Source organism: Montipora capricornis, chromosome 3, assembly GCF_036669925.1.
Source record: "Montipora capricornis isolate CH-2021 chromosome 3, ASM3666992v2, whole genome shotgun sequence".
Classification (NCBI taxonomy): domain Eukaryota; kingdom Metazoa; phylum Cnidaria; class Anthozoa; order Scleractinia; family Acroporidae; genus Montipora; species Montipora capricornis.
Genome location: NC_090885.1, coordinates 71685075 through 71705074, shown reverse-complemented (window position 1 = coordinate 71705074; position 20000 = coordinate 71685075). Strand labels below are relative to the sequence as shown.

General features: G+C 38.3%; 2 protein-coding genes across 3 annotated transcripts in view; one reads left to right on the top strand and one right to left on the bottom strand.

The window, feature by feature from the left end:
• LOC138043925 (uncharacterized) overlaps positions 1-3393 on the top strand; it is a 5729-nt gene extending 2336 nt beyond the window's left edge. Inside the window, exon 2 of the mRNA XM_068890453.1 lies at positions 371-3393. Coding sequence (XP_068746554.1) covers positions 387-1076 — 690 coding nt within the window. The 5' untranslated portion in view covers positions 371-386 and the 3' untranslated portion in view covers positions 1077-3393. The remainder of the gene's footprint in view (positions 1-370) is intronic.
• Positions 2642-20000, bottom strand: part of LOC138043924 (E3 ubiquitin-protein transferase MAEA-like) — a 30371-nt gene continuing 13012 nt past the window's right edge. Inside the window, exons 2-9 of one of the 2 annotated variants that reach the window (XM_068890452.1) lie at positions 16852-17037; positions 13777-13980; positions 12862-12984; positions 11284-11360; positions 4944-5058; positions 4729-4862; positions 3528-3717; positions 2642-3397 (exon numbers count right to left, since the gene is read on the bottom strand). In XM_068890452.1, the coding sequence (XP_068746553.1) occupies positions 3296-3397; positions 3528-3717; positions 4729-4862; positions 4944-5058; positions 11284-11360; positions 12862-12984; positions 13777-13980; positions 16852-17037 (1131 nt within the window). In that variant the 3' untranslated portion in view covers positions 2642-3295. Of the gene's footprint in view, positions 3718-4728; positions 4863-4943; positions 5059-11283; positions 11361-12861; positions 12985-13776; positions 13981-16851; positions 17038-20000 lie in introns of both variants that reach the window. The other variant, XM_068890451.1, reaches the window with a different exon arrangement.

Sequence of the window (20000 nt, the reverse complement as noted above, 5' to 3'; positions counted from 1 at the left end):
TCTAGTTAAACTCATAACATGTCGACTCAGCGAATGAGCCCTCGCTGCATTTCCCCTCAGCCATTTCCATGGAAAGCAAGTAATTTACTTGCAGCTTATAGTTGTTAGGTAAAAATGCTAACGCTGTCATTAGTAGCTAAGAGAAGTATTTAAAACTGTTAAGCGAGATCACTAATAGATACAACTTCATAGCACTGTTCGGGAGAATCATAATTTAGAGGGTATAACGCAAGTTGGCCTTAGCTTTCAAAAGTCACCTTGAACATAAATTAAGCAAGTTCGTTAAACTTGAAGAATACACCTGGAGAAATCGTTTTGCTATTGCGTCTGGGAAATGTGACTAATTCTCCAACATTCTATCCCATTTCAGAAATATAGATTTTCATATGGCAACAGAAAAAACGTTGCTCACGGTTCCCCTGTCAAGAAAGTATGGTAGTATGCCCACCCTAGCTCACAAGTCAGTGCGGATATCTCTGGAGTACAGAGACAGAAAATTCAGAAGTAGAAGGATATCAAGTGGATCAGATCGGCCAAAGCCTGGGAACAAACAAAACCGTTCCCAAGATGCTCGAGGATTCCCATTGGCCAGGAAATCTTCAGAATCTCCCATTAAGAGCTACAGTGGTTCCGGTTTTCGGCGGGAAAGTGGCATTCAAAGTCCATTGTTTGAACGACAAGAGGCAGTGCGGAGGAGGCAGGAGAGAGCAGGGGCGGCAAAAACGTCATATTTGGAAAACGTTGTTGCAAGGAGTTCTGGTAAACGAAGATTAGACGAGGGTGTAATAGGTGCGGAGAGCCGACATTCTGAAGTGTTTAAAAGGCTTTCAGCTTTCAACAATAAAAGCAATGGAAATGTAAAAGTACAAGGTTATAACGTTAACATAGAACAGAACATTACGAGTGCTAAACCTAGAGTGACGTCAACTCAAACAACGAATGGCATCCAGAAAAATACAGTTTCTCGATTAGTCCCGTTAGAAAGAGAATTCCAATTTCAGGACTACAGGCAAAAGTGTATTCAGTGGCTGAAATCCTTGCCTGATATTGGGATGAAACCTGTAAGCTTGCGCTAGACAGGTTTCAGTATCAGCGCTGATAAGCCAGCGCACATTTCTAAGTTTTCGTCACACTCAATTTTACATCACCGGTGAAAATCGCTATGGTGACACAGTATAAAGATTTATATTTTCATGTGTAGAGAAATGTAACACATTTACTTCTCCAAAGCAGGATTACTGATAATGATAATTAGCAAACTGAAGTGGAGGTGGCTGGTAGTGGATATTTAATTTTAAATGAAATATCCACAACAAGCCACCGACACTGAGGTGGATAGTTGTTTTAGTATATACTAAAAAAGTGAGATAATATAGCACAAAAAGATGATTTTAACTAATTTATTCCTGCAAAGATTACAACATTTGCGGGCACAAATTGCGGGCGAATTGCTCGGAGGTGAATAGCAAAGGATACCCGGAGTTTGAGAAGCCAATCAGCGCGCGCGTTAGGCTATCCACTGTTTTAGTACATATTAATTATAAATACCTTACTGACGTCCGCACTGAAAGTTACGGATACTGGTTTTCCCGTTGATTGAAAAGACTTGGTCCGTAACTTACAGTACGGAGCTCGAGGAGACATTTAGCTTTGTTTTCACGTGAAACGACAAATGGCATCGGTGCTGCTGCTTGTCATAAAGGGTTGAAAATTCCCGGCTTTTTGTTTCAGTTTCCTTTGAGAATTCTCTTTGTAGGCAACAAATGAGCTCAAATCGAACAAGCTTCCTTCATTTTTCACAAAACGCAAATGTCAGCTTGACGTTTGTCGTAAATTTTAACACGATGCTGTACAGTAAACACCTGCATATAAGCAACAAGTGGATTAAGAACATCAGGCTGAAATTTGGTCAATAAAGCACCATATGAATAAGAACAAATTCAGGCTGATAAATAAAACATGTTCTTAATACAAAGGGAAAGGGTATTAGGATAAGGAAACAATTCAGTACAGTAACTTACATCAAAGTACTATGGTGTTCAGGACCATTACAAACTATTAAATCTATTGCAAAACAGCATTGTATGTTAATTAAACCTCCAGTAATATATAGTTTGAAGTATTTCTGAAACCAATTTTAAGAGCATTTTAAGAACACTTTCAGGCTGATTTCTCACTAAGCAGCCCTCAAATAAGAACACGATCAGCCTTAAGCCTGAAAAATGTGTTCTTATATGCGGGTGTTTACTGTATCTCTCTAATATCAAATGATAATACCGTTACGTTCGAAACCCGAGTATCAAACTCTGATACGTATTCAGAAGTGAAATGGGAACTCAAACCCTCTGGGAAATGGTATCTAGTTGAACTTATAGTATACTAAGCTTTGAGACTTTTTTATTCCTGGTTTGTAAAAAGCACAAAATATTTAACGACGTTTCAAAGATTAAGATGTCTATAATCGCTCGCCACTTTGTTGAGTGAGTCCTACTCAAAGCGAGGCTGCCCCATCAGAGCAATGAATTCTGGTCGTAAGCGCAATGCATTCTGGTAAAAAGCGAGCAAATCCAAGAACATCGAAATTTTGTACCCATTTACCCATTGATAACCTTGAATTCTTGTCACGTAAACGTCAACTCTAGTTTCTTTTGCTTTTTTTCCCATTACTTATTTTTTCGAAGATATTAACAACTTTTTAATCATTATAAATTCGACTATAGATAAAGATGTTGATGTTTTTTCTTATTGCTTTCAAACACCCGTAGATGACTTTTCATTTCTCTCAACTTTCGCGCCGTTCGCACAAGGTTTTAATTCCTTGAGGGTTGCTAACCAAATTTATATCCCAAAAAACTTGAAATTATTGCAATGACGGAACTTATTAGTTCTCCTTTTCTTTGAGAACTATAGCACCCATTTTTTTTATAATGAAAGCTTTGAGGAAAATCGCGTAACCATTGCAAAACCGCAAATTTATATTCTGAGATGACGTTCTCGTTGCCTTTGCCGTTGTCCTTGCAATAGCTCACAGACGTGCTTTAGTACCCTCCTGTGTAGGGTAACTAGTACCCTGTAAAGTTGGATTTTTGCATAAAGTGAAAGCTGTTTTGTTGCTTTTGTTAACTTTTTCTTTGACAAATCATTTAACACAGCATGATCTAAACGTGATAAATAATGTGTAATTTTGGAACGAACACTACAATTACTTTTACGCAACCGTGTGCAGCGTAGTCTCTGATAGCGTATTAATAAGCCGATCTTTCAGATAACATAGTCGACACTCTGTTGGTTCCTCCTACATAACGTAAACTTTCTCAGCTTGGTCAACATGGTAGGACTCTTGTGTCTTGGGGCAAACGACTCGACCATCATTTTCGCTTGCCATGCCATGTAACGCCTAAAAGTTAAAAACAAAACTATCAGAATTGTAAACATAAAGTGGGAAAATTGAATGACACCTGCGAAATGATCATTAAGCAATACTCTTTGTCCTCTTGTTGTGGCTTAAAACAAAACAGTTCCTTTACATTTTCTCCATACACATATCCATTGGGAAGCACCAAAGGTGGGTTATTCTCATTCATGACATGTCCTGATATGGGACAGACCAGCCTGGACTGAGCGCAGTGAGCAAAAGGCAGCGAACGACCAAGGATATTTAAAGGATGACTACAAACAGGACACTCCGAACTCTTATGTCCTTCTTGGTAACAGTGCCTAACCCAAGTCAAGGAAAGCCGCACAATCTATTTATTTTATTGTCACATGCAACATCATCCGCAAAAAGATCACAGTAAAGAAATTTTCAGCCCACAACTCTCGAGCCACTTTAAACGGGAAATGCTCAGCGGGAATTTAATGCTCAGAGTAAGGGACTATAATTTTAACTCCATTCTATGAAATTTAGTGGACAAACCTTCAAGGCTTAACCCTTAAGAGTTTTAACTCTAACCTTAAGGCTTAACGATGAAATGATATATGAAATGGATCATATATGAACTGCGGATATGAAATCAAGTGAAGCAAGCTATGATCCTCGCAGTTATGAACGCAATTTTTGCAATTGAGTAAAGACCAGCTCCCAACGTCAGTGGCTTCATAGCTCAGTTGGTTAGAGCGTCGCACCAGTATCGCGAGGTCACGGGTTCAAACCCCGTTGAAGTCCTGAATTTTTCAGGCTTCTTTACGCAATTGCAAAAATTGCGTTCACAACTGCGAGGATCATAGCTTCACTTGCTTTATAAGGCTCTCGACATGCATGGTAAGACATCAGTAATAACTGGAGAAACAGTGACCGTAATTGGTTGTTTGCACACAGCGCAACAAGTTGTTTACCCTGCTTTTAAAACAAGTTTAAATGCAGTCTCCAAACATTCACTTGAAACTAAAAACCTTTTACACATTATACCCAAATATAATCTTAAATTGAGGCAAGAAAATGCAGCCTAATGAAATAACAGCGACAAAACCTGGCCAACCAGGGAAATCGGACAACAGAGACTGCAGTGTCAAAGTATATTTTTAATTTCGAGAAAACTCTTCTTGCAACAAAAACGCCCAACAGCCAGACATAAAGGATAATACAGAGATGTACACGTAGCCTGCTTTCCTATTCTAAGAGAAACAAAATGTTTAGAATCGTTCATGACAGCGAAAATCTGTAGCATGATGTATAAAACCCTAAATTAATAGAACCACATTGCAAGTTTTGCTGTCAGGAAAGGATACGGTGTCTTCAGAGCAGAAAGACCAGCTTGTAATGTGACAGCTAATGCTGACTGATCATTGAGCTGATGAAGCTGGAAATTCTCCCTTCTAAACTGCATCACCAGATGAGTCCATCTCTCTAAATCAAACAACTCCTGAAAAAGTTTAAGGCAAATTTACTTCATATAATTCTATAAAAGGAAAGGGATCCAATGACATGAAATATTTTGACCCACCCTGTACGGAGAGCAGCTGGTATCAGGTTTAAAGGCCAGTAAAGCCATGGCTCTCTGGATTTCCTTGGTCATGGTTCCTTCAACATTTGCTGGAGGAAAATGCTTCCTCGCATACCTACAAAAAAGATTGTCAAAATAATTATAACTAGGACCATTGTGGCTTATCATACCCAGGTACATGTAGTATGCACCTTGATTATATGAATCCTGACGAAATAGTAGGATTTTCCTTCTTACGAAAAATTCAAATCTTCATGGCGGGCAGTGCACATATCATTTCTATCTTTCACATGTGAGGATGTTAGTGTTGTCATGGTAACTAACACGATCAGCCATGAGCTTCCCCTTCATTGTATTAAGATACTTTTACACTGTAATATAATATTCTTCTCTTCTACATTAACATTTTTATTACACAATTTGACATGATCATGATTTGTTTTTCATAACTTTCATATCTTGTTTCATGTTACACATGCGTGTTTTAGTGGTTGGTGAACACATTTTCGCCCCTTCAAAAACAAACTGGACGCTCCACGAACTGGTTTTCCTGTATCACGTGTTACACAAAAGTAGAAGGCACTGAGTTGGTGGTGTCGTTGGTGGTGTTAAACTGCAGCGTTCCAGTCAATTTTTTCAAGTGGGGGGTCATTTAGACCATTTATGGGGTCCCAACAGTGGCCCTTTGGCTCACATGCTCTCACGTTGATTATGCCCCAGGGGCGAATCCAGCAATTCCAGAAAGAGGGGGCCGAAGAAATTGCGTAGAGAGCGCACCTTCCTCTCCCCCCCCCCCCCCCCCGCCCCACATGCCCTCTATCCGACATATTCACGTTAGTGATGTATATCTATCAAGGCAAAATGTATTTGAAATAAGAAAAGCTCTGAAACTGAACTAAATTAAGTAAAACCGTCTGGCGCACTCTGTACCACTTGAAAGTCGGTTGGTTACAGAAGCTCTTTAAATACTGTACAGGGAAAAAGGTGGGGGGGGGGGGGGAGACACGAATTCACAAATCCGCCCCTGATGTCCTGTCCCGTCTTCAGAAGACGTTTTCCTGCATTTCATGCATGCCTTGCAGTTGCACTAAGCAAGCGTTTATTCCACACATGACATAGTTTGTATATAAAACTCTGAATTTCCAATGCTCAGATTAATAGCAATAGATCGTATTAATGGCAATAGATCGTAAAATAGATCGTAAAAAAACCAAAATTTCAGCAGTCTCCGACTTCCTTGAATCAAAGGAATTAAAGGTCAATGTTCTGTCAAAAGGAAGAAATTGAGCACGTGCTAGGCAACCACAAAGGTGAACGTGATCACCTTGTGTCAACGTTCTTGTTTACATTGAATGAACTACCGGGAAGAATGTTAATCGTTCGTCGTTTTCAGAGTAAAACACAGTACTCTTTAGCCAAGAAACTTGCGTCTTTCGTTTTTTAATTTTGTTGTGATATTTGACTGAATATTTACAGTAAACCTTCTTTGTCTGTTTTAATCAAAACAGAGTTTGTAATTGAAAATCTAACATCCACCTCGATTGGGATCAACACCTTGTCGTGGTGAGGTGGCTTGCGTATTCCAATGACCCCAAGAGCTATGTTGGCGGGAGTCATGTACTCCTGGTAGGGCCAACCATGCCAAACAGGTCAAAGGGTAGGAACCAGACAAAGAGTGATCCCCTGGTCCTCCAGGTTGGGGGTTGGGCTGAGGGCTGATAACCCTCTCCCGTTAAAAGCAACTATTACAGAAACCAGAAGCAGAGAGAATTCACTGTATCAGGGAGGCGCTGTGACCGTACCTAGTAGGAGGGACTCAATGACGCAGGGAGCCAAATCCAACCGGACGCCCCCGGGTCGACTAGGCCACTGATGCACCCTAAACACACCCTGAAGGCTGGTAAATAGAATGTACGGACACTCTACAGAAGTGGTAACATTGCACAGGTAGCAAGAGAGATGAGAGGAAAGGTATCGACATCATGGGCATCAGTGAAACGCACTGGAAGGGCCAAGGAAAAGTGCAACCTGCAGAAGGAGACACTATAATTTACTCTGGAAAAGATAATGACAACCACACACAGGGAGTAGGATATTAATGTCAAAAAATGCAGTTGGAGCCTGATGATCTGATGGAGTGGACCCCTATCAGCGAATGAATAATTCAAGCTAGGTACTATTTCAAATACATAAAGCTTACAGTCATTCATGTATACGCACCAACGGAAGATGCAGACAACAGGAAAAAGATGAGTTCTACTCAAGATTTCAAGATGTGATAGGTGGTGTAAATATCCATGATATGATCATAGCTACCGGAGACATGAATGCTAAGTTTGTATACGAATACAAGGATTATGAAAGAGTTGTGGGAAAACACGGACTGGGGCTAAGGAAAGAGAACGGAGAAAGGCTTTGTGAAATATGTGATATGTATGAGCTGGTTATTACAGGAGCACTATTCCCACATAAGACCATCCACAAAGCAACATGGGTGTCGCCCGATAGAAGGACCAGGAAGCAGATCGATCATATCCTTATCAACAAGCGGTTTAGGAAGTCAGTGAACGACACAAGAGTTTACAGGTCTGCAGATATTGGAAGTGATCATTATCTTGTGTGTACAAAAATTATGCTCAGGTTGAGAAAGGCACCGAAAGAAAAGGTTGAATGTAGAGTGAAGTATAATACGGCTAAGTTGGAAAATGAGTAGGTGCTAAAGGCAGTTAACATAACCCTACGCAATAGGTATGGGGCTCTAGAGAATGAAGAACCAGAAGTTGAAGAAGAGGAAAAAGTGGAGAGACTTTCGGGTGATGAAGAAGGCATACATAGAAGCAGCAGAAACAGTATTGGGAAGATCTCAAAAGACGAAAAAGCCATGGATCAGCAAGGAGTCATGGGAACTCATAGATCAAAGAGAGGGCGTTAATAAGAAGATCTTGAAAACACGCTCCGAAAGGGTAAAGAGACAGCTTAGGGCAGAATATGTAAGGAAGGATAGGGAAGCGAGGAGGAGCATTAAGGTGGATAAAAGTAAATGGATAGACAATATTACAGGTGAGGCAGGGAAGGCTGTAAGAAACCAGCACATGAAGACACTTTATGGGCTCACTAAGACATTACGCAATGAAAGACCAAGGCAAAGGACAGTAATTTTAGACAAAAATGGACACCTCCTAAGTGGAAAAGATGAAGTGCAGTCAAGATGGACAGAGCACTTTAGAAGCCCCAGAAAACCCGATAACTAGTGACGAAGACTATGGATTCGAGTTCAGTGAAATAATTGAGGAGATTGCAGTCAGTGAGCCAACGTTAGGTGAAATTGAGGAAGCCATAAAGGGACTTAAAAATGGTAAAGCCCCAAGGATTGACTCTATTACAGCTGAGTTGCTGAAAGCCAACGTAGAATTTTCAGCAGAGAAAATACATCAATTGCTGATAAAAATATGGAACCATGTAAGGATCCCTGAGGCTTGGAAACAGCGACTTACTGTTAAACTGCCAAAAAAGGTAATCTTACGAAATGCAAGAACTCAAGAGGGATAAGGTTGATGTCTGTAGTGAGTAAAATACTGGGCAGGATTATTATAGATCGAATAAGGAAGGGTGTTGACAGCCGGTTATAGGAAAAGCAGGGGAACAACAGACCAGGTTTTCATTCTACGAAATATCATTGAACAGGCAAGTGGCAAGCTGCCCTGTATTGGAACTTTATAGATTTTGAAAACGCTTTTAATTCCATCCACAGAGAAAGTTTATGGGAGATTATGGGGAGGTATGGAATTTCGGAGAAAATAGTGAAAATGGCCAAAGTGTTTTGTAATGGCTTCAAGTGTGCAGTCGTGGATGGGGGAGAGATAGGCGAATGGTTTGACATATTAAGTATAACTGGCGTCAAGAAGGGATGCAATATGTCTGGATTCTTGTTTTTGATCAATGGATTGGGTGAGTACAGTTGGAAATGGTGAGAATGGCATAAGATGAAGGCTGACATGCAAACTTGATGATTTGGACTTTGCAGATGACATAGCTCTAATTTCCTCTACCAAACAGCAGATTCAGGATAAAACAACAAAGCTGCAGGAAGAAGCCAGACGAGTGGGGCTCAAGGTCAGTACAGAGAAGACGAAAACAATGAGGATTAACGCAAGAAACCAAGACAGGATTGTATCCAATGAAATAGATATTGAGGATATTGATGAGTTCACATCCTTAGGAGCGAAAGTGTGCAAGGAAGGAGGTGGTATGAAAGACCTGAAGAACAGACGATTCAAAGTGAGAGGTGCATTCATCAGATTGAAGAACATGTGGCATTCCAATAGCATCCCAAGGAAAACAAAGTTGAGACTGTATAAGATACTGGTAGTGCCGGTATTGTTATATGGATGCGAGACGTGGAATATGAACAAAGGAGGTGACAAAGCTATAGATGTATTCCACAATAAGTGCCTACGAAAGATCCTACGCATTAAATGGCAAGATCATGTCAGTACTAAAGAGCTATTGGAAAGAGCGAGTATGAAACCGCAGAGTGGAATGGATGAAATATGATTTTAACATTGCAATAAGCTGGGCCCGGAAAGGAAAAGAAGACGGGGAAGGCCGAAGACAACATGTCGACGAACAGTTGAAAAGGAAAGGAAAGGAAAGGAACTTTATTGAAGTGTCTAGTCGTTCTAGCGCCGGAGCACTAATTGGGGACAGTGTAAACTGAAATTAACAATTAACGCAAATCAAGTCAAACGTTGGTTTTTGAGTCAAGTCAAACGTAAAGAGGCAGGGTGGATATCATGGGAGGAAACGAGGATGATCGCAGCGGACAGAGAACAGTGGAAGACATCTGTACAGGCCCTATGTGCCACGAGGCACGGGGAGAATAGGTAGCAGGATGCAAAAACATACTTTCGAACACGGCAACCTGAATTATCGCAAATCACAATGCTGGCAAACACAAAAGCAAAGGAAAAGGTTAATAAATATGAAGTGTTTTACTATCTGAATGCTTCTGGCTTAGTTTAAAGCGATATACAGTGTAATAATATTGTTGAAAAATAGTCGTGTTAATGAGTAACAAGTGGTAGCAAGAAATTGGATTAACCAGGAACTTAAAGAAATATTTTTGGCTTCATAAAAAAAAAAAAACTACGTTTTACACCATAGTGATAAAACAAATCTTTTCTCTGGCATTAAAAACTATAGCTACCAATTAAACATTTGCCAAAAAGAACACGACTTCCTGTCATCTTCATGAAAACTACCCGCGGGGTTTCAATTTCAACCCACGTATGCAAATATGTTAAGCTCGATTATCACACAACACGATGAATCAACAAAGGCCGAAAATGTCACAAAAACCATTTTCCAGCGAAAGATTTTATTGAAATAACATATCTGCTATAAGAGGCAAAAAAACCTTCCTATTTCATTGCGTGCGTGAAAACAAGAAGCCCAATTCGTGTCAAAAGAACTATACGCAACAAATTAAATTCAGGATCAAACCCTTCTCTGAAGAATCTTTTCCTCAAATAACGAAGCAAAAACATGGGCTAGAAGTTTTCTTTCAAAATAATTCTTGACTAACGAGAACAAGCTTTCTTTCAAATACATGTAAATCTTCACTGTCACACTTCCAATTATGTTTTGCCTGAAGACTGTGCAGAGTTGAGTACAAAATAAATGAAATTAAATAACCAGACAACTGAGATGCAACTTATGCATTGAAGGCGTTCGATTCCCTCAATGTTCTTTAAGCCCATACAGAATTTGCCATTTGGTTTCAGTGTTGTACATAACATCACAATTAGTAAAATATTAATTTTGAAACAAAGCTCGCTCAGTTGATACGGAGATCAAATTGTTGTCGAAGTCCATTACTCATCGCTTTTAAGATTCCAGATATTTATTTTTTAATAAATCTTGTAAAAAAAGTAACCACAACAAACTGCAAAATGTCTGGAAGCACTGTACCACATTTCTTAAACAAATGTGTAATGGTTCAGGGGCCCGGTTCAGGGGCACCCAACGTCAATTTTCGGAAAATATCTGTTCGGAAGGCGATTTGAGATCTAGAATTTTCGGAACATTTGTTCTAAAAAATGCTATAGTTGCACATTTTTAACGGATTTTTACCTTAAAAAGGTCACCTAGAATCTTCGGGAGCCTTTTTTCTGGCTGAAATTTTCGAGAAGGTAAATTTTGACCCCTATAATTTTCGGATCACTAGACTTCCTTTAAGTGGTTTTCAACTATATTTTCGTTGGGTGCCCTTGAATGGTTCACAGTGAAGTTGCTTGTTTCTGTATAAACTTGTTAATAGAACACTAGGTATATTACATACCTTACAGCTTCCATTTTATCACCTCTTCTGACCAACTCAACAAACTCTTGCATTCTAACATTAAATTCAAGGTTACTCTGCATAAAAAAAAAATAGCTTAAACCAAAAAGTTCCACTCGTAACACTTTGACAATAAAAGTGGTCTTAGGAGTAGTCCATAAGTAATATGACAATACAACTTTGTAAGTTACAGAATGCAGTTATTTAGCATGTCTTGCCGCAAGCTTTTGAGACTCATTGCCACCTTGCTAGACAGGATTATTGGATAATGTGCTGTACCAGTCTGCTGAGTTAGAAATATTGCAGGTTCAAATTTAAGCAGGGCCCACTTTTAGGGTGTTAAAATAGTAGAGGCAGAAGATGACACCTTTATTTTGACATTTTAGACTTTCTTTAGTCCTGTCAGATACTCCAGTACAAAATAAAGTGAAACTCTGGGGATCATGAAACCAGGCACTGTCTTTGCAGTGGGTTGGAGTATAGTGCCTTGTTTTGCAATGTATGTACATTATCCTTGTTGGTTGAATCGGAAGTAATTCTCTGTAATAATAATAATAATAATAATAATAATAACAACAACAACAACAACAACAACAACAACAATAATAATAAGACATTATAAAGCGCCCTTTCCCAAGGGTCCAAAAGCGCTATTTACAAAGTCAAAGTTAAAACTACAAAGTTAAAACTACAGTTAAAACTACAAAGGCAAAAACAAAACAATTAAATCATAACTAAAACACCAAAGTCATGTGATGAATTTGAAAAGGCGCATATAAAAAGGACAGTTTTCAGACTTCTTTTAAAAATTCCAGTGATTCAGCATCCCTAATATGCTGAGGAAGACTGTTCCAGAGAAGCGGCGCAACAACAGAAAAAGCACGACGGCCATAACTATTCATGTTAAAACCAGGAACGACAAGTAGATTTTTGTTTGAAGAGCTAAGATCTTGTGGCGGATGATAACTTTGAAGAAGGCTATGAGGATAGTTCGTTGACAAGAGATAAATAATTTATTGAATAGTCACAGATTGACATAATAGAGTCTTGGACACATGGTTTTTTCATGTGGCATGCCATTTAGGCATGTTAAAATCAAGCAGTAGAGCACTGTAAATACCATGGTATATAGGCTGCATGCCTTACTTTGAAGCTCATTATTGGAAAAAATAAAACCCTAAAAACCTTATGAAGATTTTTTCAAGCTTCTTCAAGAAACTATCACAGAAAATTATCATGCCTGTAAAAATTAAGTACCTTTTTGGAGCCCACTATTTTAATTTCATCATTACCAAATAAACAAAAAATTCTTTTGGAAAAAACTAATGATTTCATACATTCATTGCTTCGTGAAAGATTGTCAAATAAAGAAAAGCCGTACTGCACCATGGAGGGTTTGCTAATTGAATCAGTGTGTGACAGTAAAACCTACAACGGATGACCTTTATAACTTATAACATGTATGCAATTGCTGCCTGGACATCCCCTGTGTAATGTATCCCTTAGAGTGATAGAGATGGTCATTGGTAAAAAGGTCTATTATCATCATGTCAGTTAGAATAACATTTAGTACAGTACCTTGAGTTTCCTCAGTTTTGATTTGTTTTCATAACACCAAGCTAAACATGGTTCTATTTCTCTTCTTAAAAGTGATTCCTCTACTCTCCTTGACACCAAAAACAGTTCAATGTCCACAAATTCCTAAGAAGAGGACAATATTCAAGAAAAATTACAGCATGAAACTCAAACTGACAAGATAATACTACTAAGCTTGGGGTGCATGATAGCTTGAAATGTTCATGCACTGCATCAAACCTTCAATGACCTGAGCAACCAAGCCATCAGACAACTTACACACCATTACCAACATCAATAAAAATTAGCATGCACATGTAACAGTTGTAAGAATGAGTTTGGTTTATGCACACATAATGGAGAATCTTTATTGGTTATATTTACAAGGGGTCTTAGTTTTTGTATTACAAAAACTAAGAGTTTCCGTGCTACGAAAGGTACATGTAAGACCAGGGTCTTACAGGTGTAGGTTTTAGTTTCCGAGGGTATTAGTTGTTGTAACACAGGAATCTTTATATTCAAATCATTCACCTGAATGCTATAAATTTTCATTTAGCAATGACTGATAACAAAGAGTGAGAGCAAGTCCCTAGCACTAGAAACAACAAGGAGTGGAATCATACATGTCTTTCAAGGTCTTCATTGCAGAGAGACAACATATCAGCATGCTAACTATTTTTTCTTCCAAAGATACCTTTGCAAGGGGGAACAATGGTGGAAGCTGCTTTAAATTACCAATAACTTTGTAGTTGACACATTTGAAATTTACCTTAGCTGAAGGCAAAATTTACCTTCGACTTGGAACAGGAATTTCTTAAGGCTAGGATTACATTTAAGGTGATAAAGTTGAATGGGGCTACCAACAATACTGTGTAACCTACTGGGTGAAGAGCCTGATATTCTATCACCCTTACTTACCTCTATTTCAGAGTCCTTTGCAAGTTTTATTGCTGTTTCATAGAATCCTGACCTAAGGCAGTGGTCAACCAACATTCGATCAAGTCGTTTCTTTTTCCACAGTATCACAGCACTCTTCTGCTCATCTGAGTGCTCTTTTATGTGCTCTAGACGTGCTCGACAATGCTGTAGGCATGCCTCTTCTTGAGCAAGACATTCCTCTGACTACAAGAGATAGAAGGTTTGCACTTTAACAAAATCTTAAAAAATATGATTAAAGTTTGTTGGTTCTCTACTCTGCTCTGAGTGGTTTTTCCCCAGGTATTTCAGTTTTCCCCTCTTCTCAAAATCAACATTTGATTTGATTTAAGTTAATTTGAGTTAATTTCTATGTACAGTGACAACAATAATTTTTAGTGCCACAGTGCTAGAATACTTGACACTTCAATAAAGATGATGATTATTACTATAAGTGAAACTCTGTAAGCAACAGCACACTTGCAGTGAAAATTTGGTTTAAGTTTGGTATTTAAACTCTGCAAATGTACATTGGGTATGTTGTAGTTCAATTTTGTTGCCTGGGTTTAATTTTTTTAAACCAGTGCAAAAATTTTGAACCAGTCCATTTTTTTCAAACCAGTTACCGGTAATTTTTTTCTCGTGACACCACCCATTTCAACATAGCTATATAGACATCTTCCTGTAATTAAGTAGAAATCTCTATGAAGTATGCAGAAAATAAACTAGAGAAATCAATTTAACGTTATTATGGTGGATTGTCGTCTCTGGTGCTAGCAAATTTAAAAAAAAAAATGATGATTGGGGTAAAATGCTCAGCTTAGTGATTTGGGTTATTTTGAATGAGTACAAGAAAGGAATACGTTTTTGCAAGCGTTGGCCGTGTAGCACTTATATTTCAACAGACTTAACTGATTAGAGCGTAATGTGAACTGCTAAGTTTCTACCCCATATGAACCATGTAAGCGTTAGCCCTACTAATGGACATGGGCCCACACAAGGACAGAGAAAAACTCTGACCAGGGTGGGAATTGAACCCACGACCTTCGGGTTAGATCACCGCTGCTCTACCAACTGAGCTACAAGGTCAGCGGTGATCTAACCCAAAGGTCGTAGGTTCAATTCCCGCCCTGGTTAGAGTTTTTCTCTGTCCTTTTGTGGGCCCATTTCCATTAGTAGGGCTAACGCTCACATGGTTCATAAGGGGTAGAAACTTAGCACTTCACATTACACTCTAATCAGTTAAGTCTGTTATTTTGAATGGTTAGCTTTCATGTAAGGTTAGGGACACTGCCCATATTTTAGGAATTAGGGTTATGCACTACTTATTCCAGCATTCCAGGAGGGGTAATGACAACTGCAGACCACATACTGCAGACTGTCTACAAATATCACTGATAAACATTATTTAATTCTAAGCACCCATTTTAAAATGGTTAGCTTTCAACAACTGTGAGTTAGGATTAGCCTGCAATATGCAGTCTGCAAGTGTCAGACACTGCATTCCAGGTAAGGGATTGGCACACATTGTAGTGATTGGAGTAATCACGCATTATGTACAGTACGTAGTCTAAAGCAACCATTATCTTGGTCATTGGGTTAAGAATATTGGGTTCACAGTTATTGGAAGTAAAGCATTTTTTTACATGTAGGATACAAGGGTTAGATTGTAAAGAAACTGTTGTGCTGTGTCGGTGGGAAAGTGAAATAAAGCAATGATTTATTACGTGAGTTGATATGTTAAATTGACCACTGTAAAGAAATTTGAAAGCTGACATTTTGAGCATTAGCCCATCCAACTAAACTCTTTTCTGTCTTTAACATAGTAGGACTATGTTTTGTAATGAAAACACAGTGATATTCTCTAATGATTCCTTTGGCAATACAACTTGTTTAATATAAAAAAAATTTGGTTTTATCAACAGAGTTGATAATGTAAATTGGCCACCGTACAGAGATTCTAAAAGCTGACGTTTCGAGCGTTAGCCCTTCGTCAGAGCGAAAACCAAATTTTTTTACTTCCCCACCGACGCAGCACCACAGTTTCTTTAGAAACTACCCCTTCATTCATTTGTTTAATATAAGATTCATAAATATTTGTTTATCAAAATTTCAATTAACAAGAGCAGTATACAACCACCAGGGAGTAAATATAAAGTTACAATGGTATTATTACTTTGTACTGTTACAATATTAATAAACCTCAACAAATTTAATATTTCTCTTGAAAGGTAATTACTGGTACTCATTTTGCAAAATGACCTGTTTACATGCAGATCTAATCTTGTAGGAGAAAGAAGTGATTGGGTTTTCCCAAACTTATTATTTTTCCTAAAAGAAAGTACTGTTGGGGTACAATGGTGACCTTTTACCATTCAGTCAATCTCTTTCAGAGAGGAATGTTGGAGCTGCCATTGGTTGGTGGGCATTCAAGTACGGAATGAACAATGACAATTAAAGATCTGAGACTACCAATTTACCATTCTCAAGAAATGCAGTGGAAAGCTGGACAGCTTGAATGTACATGTAAGAAATGCTCTTCATTAAAAACAAACCTGAACTGACTCCTTTAGAACAAAACTACATGTACATCTCTCGAATGTCAAAAATTACATGCTCTGAATGCCACAGAATAAAATAACATTTCCTCTTTAATGGACAACACAACGTGAACTTTCAGAGTTTTCCTCTGTCTATCTAAAGCCTTTGATACAATCAATCCTCTAATTTTGCTCAAGAAATGCTAAGTTACAACATCAAAAGAGGACTTGTCCTTGACTGGATCTGTTGCTACATGTATATAATGTATGAGTCAAATTGAAATGGGAAATAGTTTGTTGAACTTGGTATTGCTTGTTTTAAGCAGGAATTAATTACAAGTGCATGGTGTCCAATAACTTACAGTGTACATGGGACTCCACATATCTGTCAAGAATGCATTATAGAAATAAGGTGTTATAGTGTTATTAGCCATTAAGCAAAGACTTCCCAAAGTAAATAACCGCTTAGTTGAAAAAGCTGAGAGTGTTATGATTTATAACATACATGACAGTTAAATAAAATAATAAATTCTGTCACCTTTCTCTTCAGGGACTGTAATTTTTGTACTACTCCATCCAAAAAACCAGTGATCTCTCCAACCTTTACTGATACAGAACCAAAACTGTTGGTTAAGTCATTTGTTGCGCTCACGACAAGTGACACCTCTCTGTCGATTACCTTCTGGGCTGCACGGAACCTTTTGTTCAGAACCTCATAGGGAACCTGAATAAAACTGTGACATCATAATGTAGCCTAACCTTGCCTTTGGAAATGACAATTTAAAGCTTCAAGGGTCTATTGAAACCATGTCATCTATATGTAGCCTTTCTCCCTCACACTTCTGTGTAGATTTACCTAAAATGATTACCAATTCCTCTGGCACTTTTATTTTATTTTTACCTTGACACAAAGTCTTAACACAGATAAATTATATGCAATGAGTTGAGGAAAAGAAAAGGAAGCCCAAAGAAACCAGGGGCTTCTAAAACAGGATTTTTTTTGCTGGGAAGAAATAATAATTTCTTAAAGTGCCCCTGTGACCAAAAAATCAATTCATATTTTTCTTTGGATTTCAAAACTATGTTAACAAAACACTTTAGAAGTGACCCACGTTTTAAGCCTTGATTTCAAAAAGACACCTCTTTATTTTACCTGTAATTTTCCTATTTAATGGTCCCCCATTACTAACATTATGTTCTTGAGAGACCTGAATCGAGGAGAAAATGACGTCAAAGGCTCACTAGTTTAAGAATGCAATAAGTGTGTACGCCACAGAATTAATATGCAGCACGAGGGTTTTGGGCTTTCAGACTTTTAAACTCACGCTTTGCATATATAATAAGCTGCGTTCACACGCTGAAGTTTTAAGCTAGTGAGCCTCTGACGTCACTTTTCCCTGGATCCAACCGTCTGAGGTCCAATCGGTCAGTTTTCGACGTGAGTAATGGCAGACCGTGAAATCCAAAACTTACACTCAAAGTAAACGGCCTTTGGATAAAAATCAAAGCTCAAAATTTTGCCAGTCAGGTGTTAAGCAAACACACTTTCAAAATCTGAAGGAAAAAAGGAAGTGGTTTTTTTGATCACAGGGGCACTTTAAGATAGAGAAAACAAAAAAAACAAAATAGAACCAAAATACATGTAGGAATAAACAAGGGATGAGAGAAAATTCTAATTTTAAAGAGGATATTTCTATACCTTGTTCTTAAAGTTGCAAAAGTTATCAAACTTGACAGCGGGCTTGGAAACAACCCTAATCTTGAAGTGAACAATGTCTGCACTTCAGACGGCCATGATAAGAACTGGAAATCCTGGTATTGTAATACCTGAATGATACCTCAACAATACCAGTAATATGTTGAGAGTAGGCCGAGCTTCTGCTAGTACATTACTTTACCCATTTCGCAATTCGGCTAAATACATTGTTGCAATTAGAATTTTCCTCCATAGGCTTATTGCCTTATGAGTATTTCTGAGCCTCTTTTTTGCTGCCACAGTGAATGAGCCTGAGGCAAACAAAAGAGGCAGGTCTCTAATTTGGAGAACACATTTATCTTCGAAACGCAAGGATTGTGGTCAAAGGCGCAAGGAATTGAAATGTTACAGTGATAGAACTGATTAATTAGTACCGGAAACGCACAAAGCTTTGATTGACATTTTAAGAGAATTCATTTGAGTTACTAAGGCTTAAGTTTCAGATCAGTTAATAGCACATGTTTGAAAGGACATGAGTCAGTCGTTAACCAGTTTCAGCAGTTTTAAACCGTCGAGTTGTTCAGTTTCAAGAGTTCATAGTTTACGGAAACCTGCCACAGAAGTAAGTTTAGTCTTTTATTTTGATTCTTTTCTGTTCATTTGCTTAGAGATTTCGCATATTCAAATATCTCAGTGATTGTTATGTAATTTTGTTCATTTCAGATCGCATAATTATCATAGTGAATAAAACATTGATTATATGATACATGGTTTCTTCCGTAAACTTTCAAGCCGTTGATACTCCAAAATATTGTCCACTTGGTTATGGGCGAATGGAGGAATTAAGATTATCAAACTTGCGATACAGTTTCACTGTCACCAAACAAAAAATAAACTTGAAATTTTGTTCAATGAAAAAGGCCAAAAAGTTGGAATCTTATAGGAAACAAATCTCTCCAATTCTCAGGTCTGTGCAGTACATCGTTTCTAAGTTATTTGTTGAAGCGTTTCACGTAACTTTACAGAGTTTTGTATGGAGACATCATGGGGTTCCTCCAATATGACCGCCGGTAATCAACAAAAACACCTGGAGTTCACTTTGCGAAAACGTACACTAACGGTGTCCCGCTAAATGGCTGAAGCCATTGGTTAACCGTTGAAAGCCCGATCTTTGCCATTTCTGAGGGCTCGTCTTATGGAAAAATTTACAACTTTGTTGCACGCATGTTTACTTTCGTAGATTCAATAAGCATGTTTGCAAGACGAAATGTTTGTAGCGCTTTATTTTACTACATAACTGAACAGTGTTATATATATATATATATAAAGCGATGAAAATTTATGGTGAATGGTGAACGAAACTTCCTTTTAATAAAATAGGAATACCAAGTATGCAAAGAAACTGACACATTGCGATGATTGACATGAATATACTGTTTGGACTCAAGGCATTGGAATTGTCTAGCTACGCTGTAGATCTTTTGAGCTCTTGCAGCTCCGCTTCTCGTGTCGTTTTGTTATGATTTTAGATCTGCCTTTCCCATGTCAAAGGCAAACACCGTTGAATATCAATTTACAGCAGAGAAATTGACACGGTGTGATGATCTAGAGGTGAAGTTCGAATTTTGTTTCGACCTGGATGATGGAATTTTGCAGCAGTGTTGTAAACGTTTGCAGTCTTAGCCACTGAAGATTTAGTTGTTATATCAGCTTTTCCCATGTGCTCTCCAATATCACACTTCCGCTGGTTACCTACATGTAACTAAAGCCGTTCAGCTCCGTGTTCGGGAAGCGTTGAAATATTATTCAAGAGCATTGTAAAGCGTTGAAAGTATTGAAAAGCGTCGGAAATCACGAAGAACCATTAAAAACCTTTAACCCTTGAAAAAAGAAAGCCACTTGGCAACCCGTTGAAAGTGTTGTGAAGAGGCATTGGAAAAATCAGCACAAACCGTTACAACCCATTGAAACTTTCTACGCACCCATTGAAA